At 40.3% G+C, this 15751-nt stretch overlaps 1 protein-coding gene across 1 annotated transcript in view; it reads right to left on the reverse strand.

The window, feature by feature from the left end:
- Window positions 1–6484: 6484 nt before the first annotated feature.
- Window positions 6485–15751, reverse strand: part of LOC118817658 (neuropilin and tolloid-like protein 2) — a 40819-nt gene continuing 31552 nt past the window's right edge. Inside the window, exons 8-9 of the mRNA XM_036584500.1 lie at window positions 9477–9590; window positions 6485–7635 (exon numbers count right to left, since the gene is read on the reverse strand). Of these exons, the coding sequence (XP_036440393.1) occupies window positions 6938–7635; window positions 9477–9590 (812 nt within the window). The 3' untranslated portion in view covers window positions 6485–6937. The remainder of the gene's footprint in view (window positions 7636–9476; window positions 9591–15751) is intronic.

Genomic DNA, 15751 nt, shown 5'->3' on the forward strand with positions numbered 1-15751 from the left:
ACATTACACTGCGGAGGTGCTGCTTTTCTGAGGGGGAGCAAGTCTAATGAAGGTTCCCTATAAAACCGCTCATATGCGACGCTCTCTGTAACGGTACTGATGATTACCTTGTTCTGTGATTTGTATCAGTGATCATGTAAACCCTGTGAATGAAGTACGGCTGAGTGAAAGTTTACATACTGAATCAGGTACAGAGGCTCCGTCTCAAACCGCATAGTATGACACTAAACGTGGTACGCTAATGAATGTACTGGATTGTACTACTGTTGACTCTTTAATGTGGTTGTATGTGGTTTGAGCAGTAGTCTGTAGTAATACAGGTTAAGAGGACTGTAGACATGCACTTGTGCAAATATGTGGTCATACCGGTGTAACTACATTCGTTTCGACTTTAGAATTTACGCAAGCTGATTCCCACCAGGTAGAGGTCTCTCACAGTTTCTGGCAGCAGTGTGTTAAAATAATGACCTGTAAGTCATTATTATAAGATACTAAGTCATTTAAAATGAAAGATATCCAGACCAAAACAGAGTAAGTCTTCACTCTAACTTGCTAAGTCAGTATTTTTAGAAAGTAAGCCATTATTTAATTTTGACAAACTGCTGCCAGAAATAGATAAGGAAAGACAAAACAGGCGATTAAGGTACTAAACTCACTGAGAAACACTAATATTTTACCTCAAGTTCATGTGCAGCATGATATTTTGCAGATAGGCTTCAAACGTGGGCCCTTATATTTGGTTAAAGGGGAATTCCACCATTTGCGTTCCAAAAAACCAGCATAATTAAATTATTAAAACCATCCAGAGTGGTTTCTTGTGAAATGCTCCGTTCTAGAGAAACATACCGAGTCAGAATTGTGGTGATAGGAACCCGACGTCTGAAGAGTTCAATGCCTCTAAAAGCTACACACAAAGAAAACTTATTTTTTTCCAGATTTATCTCTATTTTGCCATCATCAGCATCACATATGAAACTTTGGATAGTAAATAAAATGTCTATATTTGTGTTGTAGTCATGGCGACCCCTGGTTCCTATCACCACCACTGTGCAGAAATCGGAACCATTTCACACCAAACCACTCTGAGTCTCTCTCTTTACACCTGAATGACTGAATTCTGCATAACTTTTAAAACATTGGTGGAATTCCCCTTTACATCATTTTCCTCAGCAGCAAAACATTGTGGTGTTCATAGCAATAACTTAACATACCAATAACATCTGAAAAACTGTGTATTTGATTTACTTCTGCATGTTTGAATGATGTCTATGGGAGAAAATATCTATTTTTGAAGTTTACATAAGAAAGTAACTTACCTTACAGCATAAATTTGAAAAGTTTAACGGCTAGTTAAGTCTGGAGATGCACTGAATGAAGGAATTTTGGGCCAGTATTGATATCTGATATTGTTTGTGTACACTTGGGACGAAATGAACCTGAATTAGCATTACAGAACACTGTAAAATGTATTTGTAGGTTTACAAAGGCAGTAAAATTAATAAAATGCAGGCATTAAAGCATCATAGCCAGAACTAATCAATTACCTCACTATCATTATCTCACTGTCTCAGTAATTTTTTTGACATCTCTACAAAAACGTCCCCTTAATCTTATTTCACACTTGTTATTTTGTGATAATGGCATAAATAAAGCAAAACCAAAAAAATAAATAAAAATGTAAAATTAGCTCTTAGCATCTCTGTAGTTTCTCCTAGACAATAATAAGATCAGACGGAAACACAAATCAGACTTTTGCTTTAGTTTGTCCTGCTGCTCTGATATTTCTCCAGAGAAATTGTGGACATTTCTTATTGTTATGATGTCAAGTTTCTTATTGTTATGATGTAACGATAGAAGAACACTTTAATCATGAAAAAGGTTCTTTGAGTGTTCATGGTTCATTTTCTTAACTAAAGAACCCTTGAAGAACCATCTTTTTTCAGAGTGTAGAAAAACATATGAAGTCTTTGGTCTGTCTCACAAAGCAGGATTTGTTTAACCAGCTCATTCCAAGCTTATTTCAGTCTTAACCCCTGATTTTCAGTGTCAGGACTTTGGATCTCTTACATTGCCTCTGCAACTTTCCATGGTCAGGCTGCATGTCTAACCCGCTCCATGGCCGGCTGCGTTCATGGTTTTGGGTCATAAACAGCTCCTGCACCAATCAGGACTGAGCTTCTAACCAATTAGGCCAGTCAGGGTCAGCCTTCTGATGGAGGTTGACCTCTCCAGTCCTTTTAGGGTCTTTTTTATTTTATTTTATTTTATTTTTTGCTGTTTATAGCGTCAGTCATACACAGTTATCAAGAATACAAAGCAGTTATTCATCTTCTAAGCACTCGGGTTGCTTTTTACAGCTGTAAAGGCTTTATTTTCTGAATAATTACATTTTTTCTTTTTCCTTCTTTGGAAAATTCTGATGTTTTATGCTTCTGGCTGTTCATCTTAAACATCACACTTTCATGTCCATGCACACAAGGAGATTAGCTTGAACGACTAATTTATGTTTGTGACATTTACATAAGAAAGGAATGATTTACGGCTAGTTAAGGCTACGGTTGCACACTGTGAAATAAAGGTTCTGTTCAGGTAGATTTCTCATTCATCGAGGTACAAACAGTGTAAATGTTCCTCAAAGGTACAACAGTGGTTTTAAGGTCTGATTGTGAACCTTAAATAAGTTTTTCCAGGTGAAAAGTTCGTATTTGTACCTTTTCATAACCGAATGTTTTAAAACAGAACAGTAAAATAAAAGCCTGGAGACGAGACGGGGTGTGTGGAGTCAGTACAGCTTAGAACATATCATTTCAGTGGATTATGGTTCAGTTATGTTCCCTGACTAAAGGTACTGAGATGGAGCCTTGAGGGTTCCACCCCAGTGACAGTTTAGTACCTTTATTTCTGAGAGTGAACCAATGCAAGACTTTTGGGTCAGTGCTGAATATTGTTTGTGTATGTACATGTCGATGCCACATGTAAATGTTTATAAAATGAAGAAATTGTGGCTAACCTGGATTCGCCTTACAGAGAAATGAAGTGTGTATTTGAGTTACTAATGCAGTAAAATGAATAAATTGCAGATTTTTAGCAGAGTAGCCCTGCATTTTCACAACACGCTGCAAAAAGTGGTGTCTTGTCAAGTAAAATTATCTTAAATATAGTTAATAAATCTAATATTTCTCCTGTTGAGACTGTTGCAAGTTTAAATTAAGATTAGTTAACTTATTTGTAGACATTTTGTACTTGTTTTAAGTCATTTTATTAAGTAAAATTATCTCACTTTTTTGGCAAATAATGTTGCTTGTTTTAAAAATGCGCATGAAACCAGCAACATTATCTGCCCATATAGTGAGATAATTTTATTCAATAAAATGACCTAAAGTAATTATTGTCAAAATAAATGAAGTAGTCTTAATTTCAGCTTGAAACATTCTCAACAGGAGAAATATTAGATTTATTGACTATATTTAAGATAATTTTACTTGACAAGATGCAACTTTTTGCAGTGTATGAGTTTTCTCACTATCTCAAAACAACAAAACCATCAACCCAAACCTGCCAAACCTGAACACACCACAAACAAGTGAACTGCAGCTGCATTTTTTGGCTTTGTGAGGATGAAACTTGAACATGCTTTGTGAGACAGGCCTTATTTTGGGCCTTAAAGGCTGATAAATCACATAAACCTCTGAGAACACGACTCTGGATTCCTTTTTTCTTTTGCCGTGTGACTTTTTTGAATGTTTACACACAAAAAGACTTGTACGTGTTAATCGATGAGTTTGTTGCACATACCAGCAATAAATAATTGAAGGACCACTTGTGATCGTGTGATGTCGTTTTATTAAAACATAGAGTTGGACATTTCTTACATCGATATCTTTACAATTATTAATGTCATGGCTAAAATGGAAGCGCAGTATAGTTTCGATATACAACGTTTATGGGTTAGAAAATATATTCCAGTTCATCTTTACTCGTATTACCAGCTGCTACACAAAAGGCGACAGCCTCATTTACAGTTCCGCTGCTCCGTCTGGCGCTGGGCGTTCCTCTGAATACTAAACACTCAGACACTATGCATGTGTGTGTGTATAGGAAAACAACATGACGTGGGTCTGTTTCTGTGTGTACTGTGGCGTCCCACAATGCCTCAGTGTTCACAAGATGCTAATGAAATGAGAAGTGAGCACAGGAGGTCCGAATAGAGGACTTTTAACTAAACAAATACATACAGATGACCAGAAAAAAAGAAAAACACAACGAGGCTCGAGTCTATAGGAAAATATGAAAAATCTACTAAATTGTCTTTTCCAAATGTGTGCTCCTCAAAATAGGCCTGTGTGTGTGTGTTTGTGTCGGGGCGCAGTGCATGACAGCAGCGTGACTATTTCATAATTATCAACTTCATTTTAGCATAATTCAAGTTATCCACAGAATCAAACGATGCAAAAACAAACGAAACCAAAAAATCCATGAGTTAATGCCAAGCAACAACATGAGGCCTACATATTCTTTTATTTTTAATAATATACACAGATAAAAATGGATCCCCCCCCCCATTTCACTCTAACTGCCCGCTCTTCACTGCTAACTCATGACAAACGAGAAATGACCACTGCAAAAACTGTCCTTTAGGGAGTGAAATCACCTTAAAGAGTGAATATATCTAATATTTTTCATTGTGAGTTGTTTTAAAAGCTAAGTAGATCTTTTCATCTTGTAGTTCATATCCCTGGTCATGTTAAAGGGGAACTGCACCAATTTTCCCAAAAACTTTTACTTTGCAAAGATGTAGGTCATTTATAGCGGTTTGGGGTGACGTCCACCTCTAAAAGCTCCCTCACAGAAAGTTACTACATGAAATGGTTATGAATTCACTGCCTGATGATTGAGACACTGTTTTATGATAGTTTTGAGAAGATTTTGGTCTAAAACACATTCTTAAAAGCCAGAGATACATGCAGGGTGCTGTGAGGCAGAATAGTCCCCAAAGAAAACTTATTATTTCAGATTTTCCATCATCAACATATAAACTCAGAAGACTCGTGTAGGTTCACTGGTGGTTTTGGATAGTAAATAAAATGTCTATATTAGTGTTGTAGTCATGCGACCCCTGGTTCCTGGTTTCTTAAACGCTAGGGGGCGCTCCAAGCGAGTCCAAAATGAATTGGTTAAAATTAAGCATTTGGGCAAAATCATACTTTATAAATGCTTAAACATTTTTAATATAAATGAATACATTCATCTCCTGAACACAGAGCAGCATAAAACACTTTAACACTGTTGTTATATTTTTAAGAGCTTTTAAACTCAAAGGGATTTAAAACGGCGCCTCATGAACGTTCATGACGTCAGTGAGTGCGAACAGCCAATGAGCTGCTCCGCTCACCAACCAATCAGCACTCAGTAGCAGTAATGTTAACCAATCAGCACTCAGTAGCAGTAATGTTAACCAATCAGCACTCAGTAGCAGTAATGTTAACCAATCAGCACTCAGTAGCAGTAATGTTAACCAATCAACACTCAGTAGCAGTAATGTTAACCAATCAGCACTCAATAGCAGTAATGTTAACCAATCAGCACTCAGTAGCAGTAATGTTAACCAATCAACACTCAGTAGCAGTAATGTTAACCAATCAGCACTCAGTAGCAGTAATGTTAACCAAGCAGCACTCAGTAGCAGTAATGTTAACCAATCAGCACTCAGTAGCAGTAATGTTAACCAATCAGCACTCAGTAGCAGTAATGTTAACCAATCAGCACTCAGTAGCAGTAATGTTAACCAATCAGCACTCAGTAGCAGTAATGTTAACCAATCAGCACTCAGTAGCAGTAATGTTAACCAATCAGCACTCAGTAGCAGTAATGTTAACCAATCAGCACTCAGTAGCAGTAGCGTCCTGCTGCCCAAAACCCGTTTGCTGTATAAAAAGGAAACATACAGGTGAGTTTTCTTTGCTGTTTTAGTGAAATACAAACTTCTAACTTTTTGTTTTAAGCTCCATTCACCCCCATTCATTGAGGACTCGCTTGTGGGCGCCCTCTGCTGTTTTGCAGTTATGTTTTTGATAATGGGTGAAATAGGAAGAGGCCAGACTCCTCATACACAAGCTCTGTGCCTATCAGCATCACGGTAAAGAAATCTGAGTCTCCACAATCAACCATTTCAATCCAAACCACTCTGAATGACTCTGCTTACATCTCAAACACTGGAATTTAAAAACAAGTTGGTGGAATTCCTGTTTAAGCACGATTCATCATATACAGTCATAAGCAAATGTTTTAAACAACCCCTGGTCAAATTACATGTTTTGTTAAGTGAAAATTTGTTAACACATGCTCTACAGCGAACACTTCAATAATACTTAAATATGTCAGTGCACAATTTATATTTATATTTAATTTATATTTGCTAAGTTCAACATATTGGAAAACATAAAATATAAATTGTGCTTTTTGCACAGGCCATTTTATCTTTGTTTTTTTTTAAATATGTTAAATTCAGCCAATTTTACCCCCTGGAATAACTACTTCACTCTAAAATGGCTAAAACGGCTTCTTCACTCTTTATCGACTTCTGAAATGACTTAAAACAGAAGTAAACATGTCTAGAAATAAATCCAATAATAGTCTAAAAAGAGTCTCGCGAGGTCTCATTATTAGATATATTGACTGGATTAAGGATGATTTCACTCGCTAAGGTACCTTTTTGCAGTGAAAGACAAAGTGAAGGTTCCCCTCTGTTTCCCTTTTCCTCACTCGTCTAGGTAGATGGACCACTTTCATTTCACATCAGAAAGGCAGGGTTTTTAAACATAAACGATAAAGAAATTAAGGACAAAAATAACAATAATAATAATAATAATAATGAGTCTATGGAGGTCAGGCTCCTTCCCTTCCCTCTCCTCTCCTCCGCTTGTCCCCCCTCGATCATTCAGAAGTCCATGGAGATGGACCGCTGGCCCTGGTCGGCCACAGCGGCGCTGTTGCTGCGCGCGACGCTGCCGTGGTTACGGATGCTGATGCTGCCGCAGCCGCTGCCGATGCTCCCCGTGGCCCCGCCCCTCACGTAAATCTCGCAGGGGATTTCCTCCATCACTCGGTCTTCGATGACCTGCTCGGCGCACTCGTGAGTCTGTTTGTAGCCGTAGCAGCTTTTCTTGTAGCTGCCGGTGCCGCTGCCGCTGCTGCTGCTGTTGAAGGTCTTCATGGGCGGAGGAGGTTTGGAGAAGTCGTTGTGGTAGGACAGCTCCATGGAGCTCAGCGTGGAGCGGCTCTGCTTGGCGCTGGACGGCACCTGAGCGCCGCAGTGATGCTCGTGGACGCACCGGGACACGGTGGAGGAACGCCGCAGCTTATGGAAGCTCTCCAGCTCCTCGGAGAGCTCGGCCAGATCCGAGGACAGCTCCTTGTCCCGCAGCGAGAAGAGCTCGTAGTGCGGAGGGTCGAAAACCTCCTGGAAGCCGGCCTTGTTGAAAACGGCCGGGCGCCGCGCCACCACCTTCTTACGGGGCTGCTTCATCTGCACCAGGATGGAGATGATGAGCAGCACCAGAACCACGCCGGAGGAGATGCCGATGACAGTGCCGTGGGTTTTGGTGATCTGGTGGAAAAGGCCCTTAGACTTCTTCTCTGTCGGATGAAAATATTTTTGCAGGTCAAACATACAGTGATACACTGTCATTCAGACGTGTCAAATAAAACATTTCATGCAATTTCATATGCAATAATAATAACTTAATACTATAACACAATGCAGACTACACATCAAAATTGGTCCATTGTATAAACTATACAGATCCTAAGCACAGTTTTGATAGAAAAAGCCCTGGTGTCTGATTATAAACTAGAAAAAGAAAAGTATTTTTGAGTTTAATTAAAAATACATGCAGTATTTTTAAGAAACAAGATGTTATTAAATGATCAATAACATAGATAATTATCTACTTAAAGTAGTAGTTTATCATGTTATTCTCCTCTACATTTGTCAACACTTGAAATATGAGGCATTCTAGACACTAATTTCATTTATAACTTCTATCAATTCTTTTTTTATACCTTCTTACTAATTATTTCGAAACCTGTAAAGTTGCACAGACTAGCATTATGATATCATAATCAGTGCTAGCATAAGATATATAAACACCTTATATGTATATCTGAATTATACATTTTTTGTCATTGATGTATTATTGTTGATTTAAAAAGTGCTCTATAATGTTCATATGATCCACACAGTCATGCTGACAGACTGTAATACACTATAGGAAGTGTAGGGGGCGATATGGCTTCTACTGTTTCATTTAAAAAGCCTCTATAATGTTCATATGATCCACACAGTCACTCTGACAGACTGTAATACACTACAGGAAGTGTAGGGGGCGATATGGCTTCTACTGTTTCATTTAAAAAGCCTCTATAATGTTCATATGATCCACACAGTCATTCTGACAGACTGTAATACACTACAGGAAGTGTAGGGGGCGATATGGCTTCTACTGTTTCATTTAAAAAGCCTCTATAATGTTCATATGATCCACACAGTCACTCTGACAGACTGTAATACACTACAGGAAGTGTAGGGGGCGATATGGCTTCTACTGTTTCATTTAAAAAGCCTCTATAATGTTCATATGATCCACACAGTCATTCTGACAGACTGTAATACACTACAGGAAGTGTAGGGGGCGATATGGCTTCTACTGTTTCATTTAAAAAGCCTCTATAATGTTCATATGATCCACACAGTCATTCTGACAGACTGTAATACACTACAGGAAGTGTAGGGGGCGATATGGCTTCTACTGTTTCATTTTAAAAAGCCTCTATAATGTTCATATGATCCACACAGTCATGCTGACAGACTGTAATACACTACAGGAAGTGTAGGGGGCGATATGGCTTCTACTGTTTCATTTAAAAAGCCTCTATAATGTTCATATGATCCACACAGTCATTCTGACAGACTGTAATACACTACAGGAAGTGTAGGGGGCGATATGGCTTCTACTGTTTCATTTAAAAAGCCTCTATAATGTTCATATGATCCACACAGTCACTCTGACAGACTGTAATGCTCTACAGGAAGTGTAGGGGGCGAGATTTGGTTTCTGTTGTTGTGCTGAAGCATGAAAGAAGACACATTTGAATGATAGCTGGGAAAAAAGGAGAAGACTGAAGGCAGAAGAGTTTGAATACTCAGTTAATCAAATAATATTCAATAATTTAATCAATAATAGAAGCGTTCACTCTGTCTGTAACTAGATTTTGGCCGACTGAAGGTCAAGCTACAGTGAGAGGCAGTAGATTTTGTAAGCTTCCTTTATAACTGTGTCACACTTCACCTAAACTCGCCTCATAAGAACATTATGTAATGGTTGAAAGTGGCTGCAGGCAAAGTTCATTCTGCAAATGTCAGTTCAGTTTCTTAGTCTGAGAACATCAGCCAGGCCTAAAAACACACACATACTCACCCTTGCAGTGGTTCTCATCCCAGGGGTACACACAGTTCTGCACGCCGTTGCACACCAGTGAATTGTTGATGCACATGTTGCTGTGGCAGAAGAAGGTGTTGCCAGAGCAAGGAGCTGAAAAACAGAGGTTTGAGAGACGTGTTAGATGTTTTAGAGTACAGCAGTCGAGACTTAATAGGTTTAGCAACTCTTTTATTCTTCAGCTGGTTGTGATACTTAATCAGAAGAGTCGACTCTTCTGATTAAGTATATGTCGCTGCTGTCGGAACAAAACCTTATATCTCCAAAATGGCAACTTTACAGGAGAAGGAAAAAACCTACTTTACTTTTAATGTAAGTCAATGGAACCAGAATTTTTCCAAGTCATTTTGGGTCGTTTCTTTTGGTCCATCCATCGTGAAATTTACACACAATGTAAAGGCCAACAGGCATTTTCAAATTATGTCAAAAACTGAGAAAACAACAAAAATGGAGATACAAGGTTTTGTCCCGACATCAGCGATATGCAGCATCATACACACTTGCTGTGCAGTACTGGGGTACCTGGGGAGCACAGGGGAATTTGGAGACGATGTGAAGTGTTTTGTTGTGGTGGTGTAGTAAGGCGTGTTATGTAATTGTGAAAGGTTTTTCAGAGAGGGAAAGACCTCAGCAGACCTTGCTCATGGAATTATTCATAGGGAAATGACATTTGAAATGGGAGCTGGTTAACCCTTGTGTGGTGTTCAGGTCTGTGGGACCCATTTTCAATGTTTATCGAAAGAAAAAAAATGATGTGATTTATTGTTATTTCAACCTCAGATTCTTGGTCTTTGCTCATTTTACTGTGAAGATCATATAAAATAACCCATTTTCAGTGTCTTCACTCTGTTCACCCCCCACACATTTATATTACACATGTGGTGTTGGGTGAACCTGCGGGGAGTACAAGTGTGGAGGTGCTGTGTCATTCACTCTGTTCTCCTCCTACATGACCTGCTGTTAGTGTGTGTGTGTGTGTGTGTGTGTGTGTGTGTGAGGGTGGACAACATGGACAGGCTGCTGACTGGCTACAGCTGCTAAAGGAGAACCCTACACTGGACACTTGTGATATATTAAACATCTGGCATTTTTACACAAATTGTTGTGGCTGTATTGATATAAAAAACAATAATGTGGTGGGACCACCAGACCACTGAGCAACAAACACATCAACACCACTCAAGGGTTAAAAAAAGCAGCTATGGGAATGTTGCCATGGTGACAGCATGACTGGTATAGCAGTGGCGTTTCTACCCGTGTTTCCCAGGGCGATGGTGTTATGCACTATGCTTTATCTCACAGTGATCTGAACACATGCAAATGTTTCTCAAACATCCAACAGTGTATTTCAGCAAAGTCTGGGTGTGTTGTAGACGACTGGGGGCACTGAGACGGACCACTGCTCTGCACTGTAAGAAGAGCTGCCACTCAATAATGTATTCAAGGTTGGTCAGACATTAGAAGGAGCTCCCGAATGAGTCCAAAATGAAGGGGATCCTCTGGAGCTTTTGTGCAAAATCATAGTGTGTAAATGTTTAATCCTTTCATACAGACAAGTACACTAATTTTACCAACATAGAACTGCATATAACATTTAACATGGATTTTTATTATTATATATTATTATATTATTATATTATATATTTTGAGAGCTTTTAGATTCCAGTTATAGGACTTTATAACTTTTGACTTATGAACATAAGTCACTGTTTAGGGGTGAAAACCCATTGCTGTGAAAAACTATTCACACCTCTCCACAAAGACAGCTGTGCCAAGATAAAACAGACAACTGCAGCTTTCTTTACATTCAACAATCCGGCACGACTGACGCAACAAACACACAGCGTTTAAACACAACAATAACACTTCAGTAACTGTGAACTTGTTCGCTCACCAATGAAGGCGAAAATCCACCTCACTTCTGGTTTTGTAAATCATTGCGTTTCGATCAAATGTATATTGTCGCTTTTGTGCAAAAATTTCGTATTTTCATTTTTTGTTATTTTTTTACTTTTTTTTTGGCAAAAATTGAAAACATTATTTTCAAATTTCATTGTGTATGGATCAATAGAAATGATCCAAAAGTACTTGGAGAAAAAATTTGTTGCATTAAATTCTATTACAAGTTAATAAAAAAGTTTTTTCTTTCTCTGTAAAGTTACCGTTTTGGAGATGTGATCGACAAACAGCGACGATATATTAATCAACACTACTGAGGAAAAAAAGCACAGTTGGACTGAGGGACCACCTGTTTTACGGCTGCTATGAATAAGGGTTAATTAAGTATCCGCACTAACGGCTGCTAAATGTTACATTTTATTTTGTTTTTAGCTGCTTTGCTCTGTAGGGAATTGGATTTTTCCTACGTTTTCTGTTCTTTTTTCCTGTGTTTTTAGTTGTTATTCATTGGTACGCATCGTCCTGTTTATGACACTAATTTACAAAAGGGTCTGAGTGCCTGAGAAAGCCAACTCTGTACTTTTACTACAGGATCCAACTGTACGAGAACTTTGGTCTTCTTTGACAGTACCAAGGGCTTTGAAGGGAGTCGATGCCAAGGTATAAGAGCTTCCTGTGTTCAGACTGGGTGAAGATTAGCAGAGATGGACAGAGCGCTCGTCAAATAAACCATATTTTCTGCGAACCCTGGTCTCCTGACTCTCTGTCTGTGGCCAGATCAAAGATTGACATCAGCTTCATTCATTGACGAGGTGCCCTCTAGCGTTTGGCAGTCATGTTCTGGTATAATGAGAGAAAGAGGAAGGCTCCCTTGGACTGGCTCTGGAATTTTCCGTCACTGATCCCTTCACAGATGTGGAACATCCTGTTTGCTGTGGTCTGTGTCCCGTCACAATGGAAACGCAGTGTACGAGCTGACGAGGACTGTCCAAACACACCATTAGCCATGCAGGACGAGAGCTCCAGGCCCGGGTTAGTTAGCGCAGCCCGTGTTCAGCATTCTGCAGGGATCTGATGGAGGTTCAGGTGTGAGAGTAGGGCGAGCGAGAGGGAGATAACGCATGCTCTTCACGTATAGAGGGAGAACGCTCCACCAGTGTGGGTGTAAGTGTTTCTGACAGCAGGATGAAGAGGGTCGTAATGTTCCCCCGTCTCCCTGCAGGATCCGCCACTCTCTCGCTCGCTGCTCACTTCCAAACTCATTAGCCGCCACTCGCCTTCAAACGAGCGCTTCTCCCCGTCTCCCACCCAGCCCCCGTCACGCTCAGGCCGAGGGGGGCTCGTTTTCTCCAGGTCCGCTCTCCTCTCTCTGTCTGCTTAGCGGAAGCCCATTCAGCCTGACAGCCGGAGCGGGACACTGGTTCACCGCCTCATAAAGATTAATGTGTCTCTTTCAGCCTTTAGATTACACTTTGTTCCTCCGGCTCACAGTAACACATGCAGCTCCTGCTGCCAAAACCACTAAACACAACTCAGAACCAGCCTCAGATCCGCTTCACACCACCCGACTTTCTGTCCAGAAAAAAAAAAAACGCCTTAGAGGACATTAAGCTCACCAGAAAATCTGCATTCTAGTAATGAGAAGAGAGAGAGAGAGAGAGAGAGAGAAGAGAGAGAGAGAGAGAGAGAGGAGAGAGTGAAGAGAGAAAAAAGAGAGAAGAGAGAGAGAAAGAGAGAAGAAAGAGTGAAGAGAGAAAGAAAGAAAGAGAGAAGATAGAGGAGAGAGAGGAGAGAGCAGAGAGAAAAAAGAGAAGAGAGAGGAGAGAGCAGAGAGAGAGAAGAGAGAGGAGAGAGCAGAGAGAGAGAGAAGAGAGAGGAGAGAGAAAAAAGAAAGAAGAGACAGAGAGAGAGAAGAGAGAGTGAAGAGAGAAAGAAAGAAAAGAGTGAAGAGAGAGCGTGAAGAGAGAGAGAGAGAGAGAGAGAGGAGAGAGTGAAGAGAGAAAAAAGAGAGAAGAGAGAAGAAAGAGTGAAGAGAGAAAGAGAAGATAGAGGAGAGAGAGGAGAGTGAAGAGAGAAAAAAAGAGAAGAGAGAGGAAAGAGAGAAGAAAGAGTGAAGAGAGGAAGAAAGAAAGAGAGAAGAGAGAGGAGAGAGAGGAGAGTGAAGAGAGAAAAAAAGAGAAGAGAGAGTAGAGAGCAGAGGGAGAGAAGAGGAAGAAAGAAAGAGAGAAAGAGAGGAAGAGAAAAAGAAAGAAGAACAGAGAGAGAGAAGAGAGAGTGAAGAGAGAAAGAAAGAAAAGAGAGAAGAGAGAGAGCGTGAAGAGAGAGAGAGAGAGAGAGAGAGAGAGAGAGAGAGAGGAGAGAGAGAGAGAGAGAGAGAGAGACTGTCTGTGAGTCTGAGAGCAGCTCTGTGTGAGACGCAGCTCGTGCGCTGTTTGATTGATGAAGGCTGTAAATCTGGCTCTGCCTGCCGACCTGTTTGGGAGTGCAGCGCGTTCCTGGACGCTGCTGTTTTCCCGTTTCCGTGATGAAAGCGGCTCCAGGCCAGCGGAGCGCCGCGCTTTCAGATGCATTAGCGTTCGCTCAGAGCTGCCAACCGATTCAGCCACTCATTTCTCTGATTATCCAGGCATTTAATAAAAATATTACAGGCCAGTGTTCCACAGTAATTATCCACAACCCACGTACAACCTTTACACAATCCCCGGCCCGAGACGCCAGAAAGCGGAAGGCAAATTGCACACTGTTCCCCTCCAAATGAGTAAGTCATGAGGGAAAACCTCATTTAGCTTTTTTCATTCATCAGTGCCAGATAAATAATTCCCCTTTTCCATTAGGCGTGACCCATTAGCATGGAAAATGCACCAGGCTTATTTGAATTACACGGCGAAAAGCTGAGGGCGAGTAATGGCCCCTTCGATATCGCTGCTTTTGGACGGCACTAGCTTTAATTAACTTTACACATTTCCAAATGGATGCCGAACCCCGGCGTTGTTCTGATCTGCTCGTACAGCATATTGGATTAACAACAATTTACCCGAATTGATGACTTTACTCTTACGTTTTTAACTGGGATCAAACCAACAGATTGTGAAGCGAGCTTAAAAGCAAATGGACCAGTCCTGCATATTAACATAAAACCCTTTAATGCTGAGGCAATAATGTAGCTACTTCTGTAGTTTAATCAATAACGCTTCAGTTTAGGGCGTATTATAGTGCATTTGGACTCGGCTAATTCTAAAGCCCCTATCATGTGTTTCAAACCCCATCATACGTCTTCTGTATTAACAGCCCAAAAAGAAGGTCCGGCTCGATGTTCAGGTCTCAACGTTGTACTGATGAAGATACACTATATGGACAAAAGTATTGGGACACCTACACATCACACCCACATTACACCCCAGTCTAAATCCATAGGCATTAATATGGAGCTGGTCCCCCTTTGCAGCTCTAACAGCTTCCACTCTTCTGGGAAGCTTCTACATGATGTTGGAGAGTGTTTGTGGGAATTTCCGTCCATTCATCCAGAAGAGCATTTGAGAGGTCAGACACTGACGTTGGACGAGAGGGTTTGGCTCACAATCTCCCTTCTAGTTCGCCCCAAAGGTGTTGGATGGGGTTGAGGTCAGGGCTCTGTGAGGGCCAGTCAAGTTCTTCCACACCAAACTCACCCAGTCAGGCCTTTATGGAGCTGCTTTGTGCACAGGGGCTCAGTCATGCTGGAACAGAAAGGGTTCTTCTCCAAACTTTTCCCACAAAGTTTGAAGTGTATAACTGTCCAGAATGTCTTGGTGCTGAAGCATTAAGATTTCCCTTCACTGGAACTAAGGGTTCTAGACCACCCCTGAAAAACAGCCCCATATCATCATCCCTCCTCCACCAAACTCTACAGCTGGCACAGTGCAGGTAACGTTCTCCTGGTATTCGCCAAACCCAGACTCGTCCATCAGACTGACAAGAGAATAGAGAAGCGCGATTCGGAACTCTATCTACTATTTCCCATTTTGAGATGGTTGTGCACTTATTATAAGATTATCTGGTTTAGTTCTAGACATTGTTTACTTATTTTAGGTCATTTTATCAAGTAAAATTTTCTCACTATACTGGCAGATAATTTTGCTGGTTTCAAGCTCATTTCTTAAAACAAGCAAAATCATCTGCCGATATAGTGAGATAAATTTACCTAATAAAATTACTTAACACAATAAATAATGTCTAGAAATAAGGAAAATAATCTTAAATTAAGCTTAGAACAATCTCAACAGGAGAAACATTAGATTTATGGACTATATTTAAGATAATTTTACTGGACAAGAATGCATTTTTTGCAGTGTAATTAAACGTTCTCTGTTCTAGAG

This window comes from Colossoma macropomum, unplaced genomic scaffold, assembly GCF_904425465.1.
Source record: "Colossoma macropomum unplaced genomic scaffold, Colossoma_macropomum, whole genome shotgun sequence".
NCBI classification, from domain to species: domain Eukaryota; kingdom Metazoa; phylum Chordata; class Actinopteri; order Characiformes; family Serrasalmidae; genus Colossoma; species Colossoma macropomum.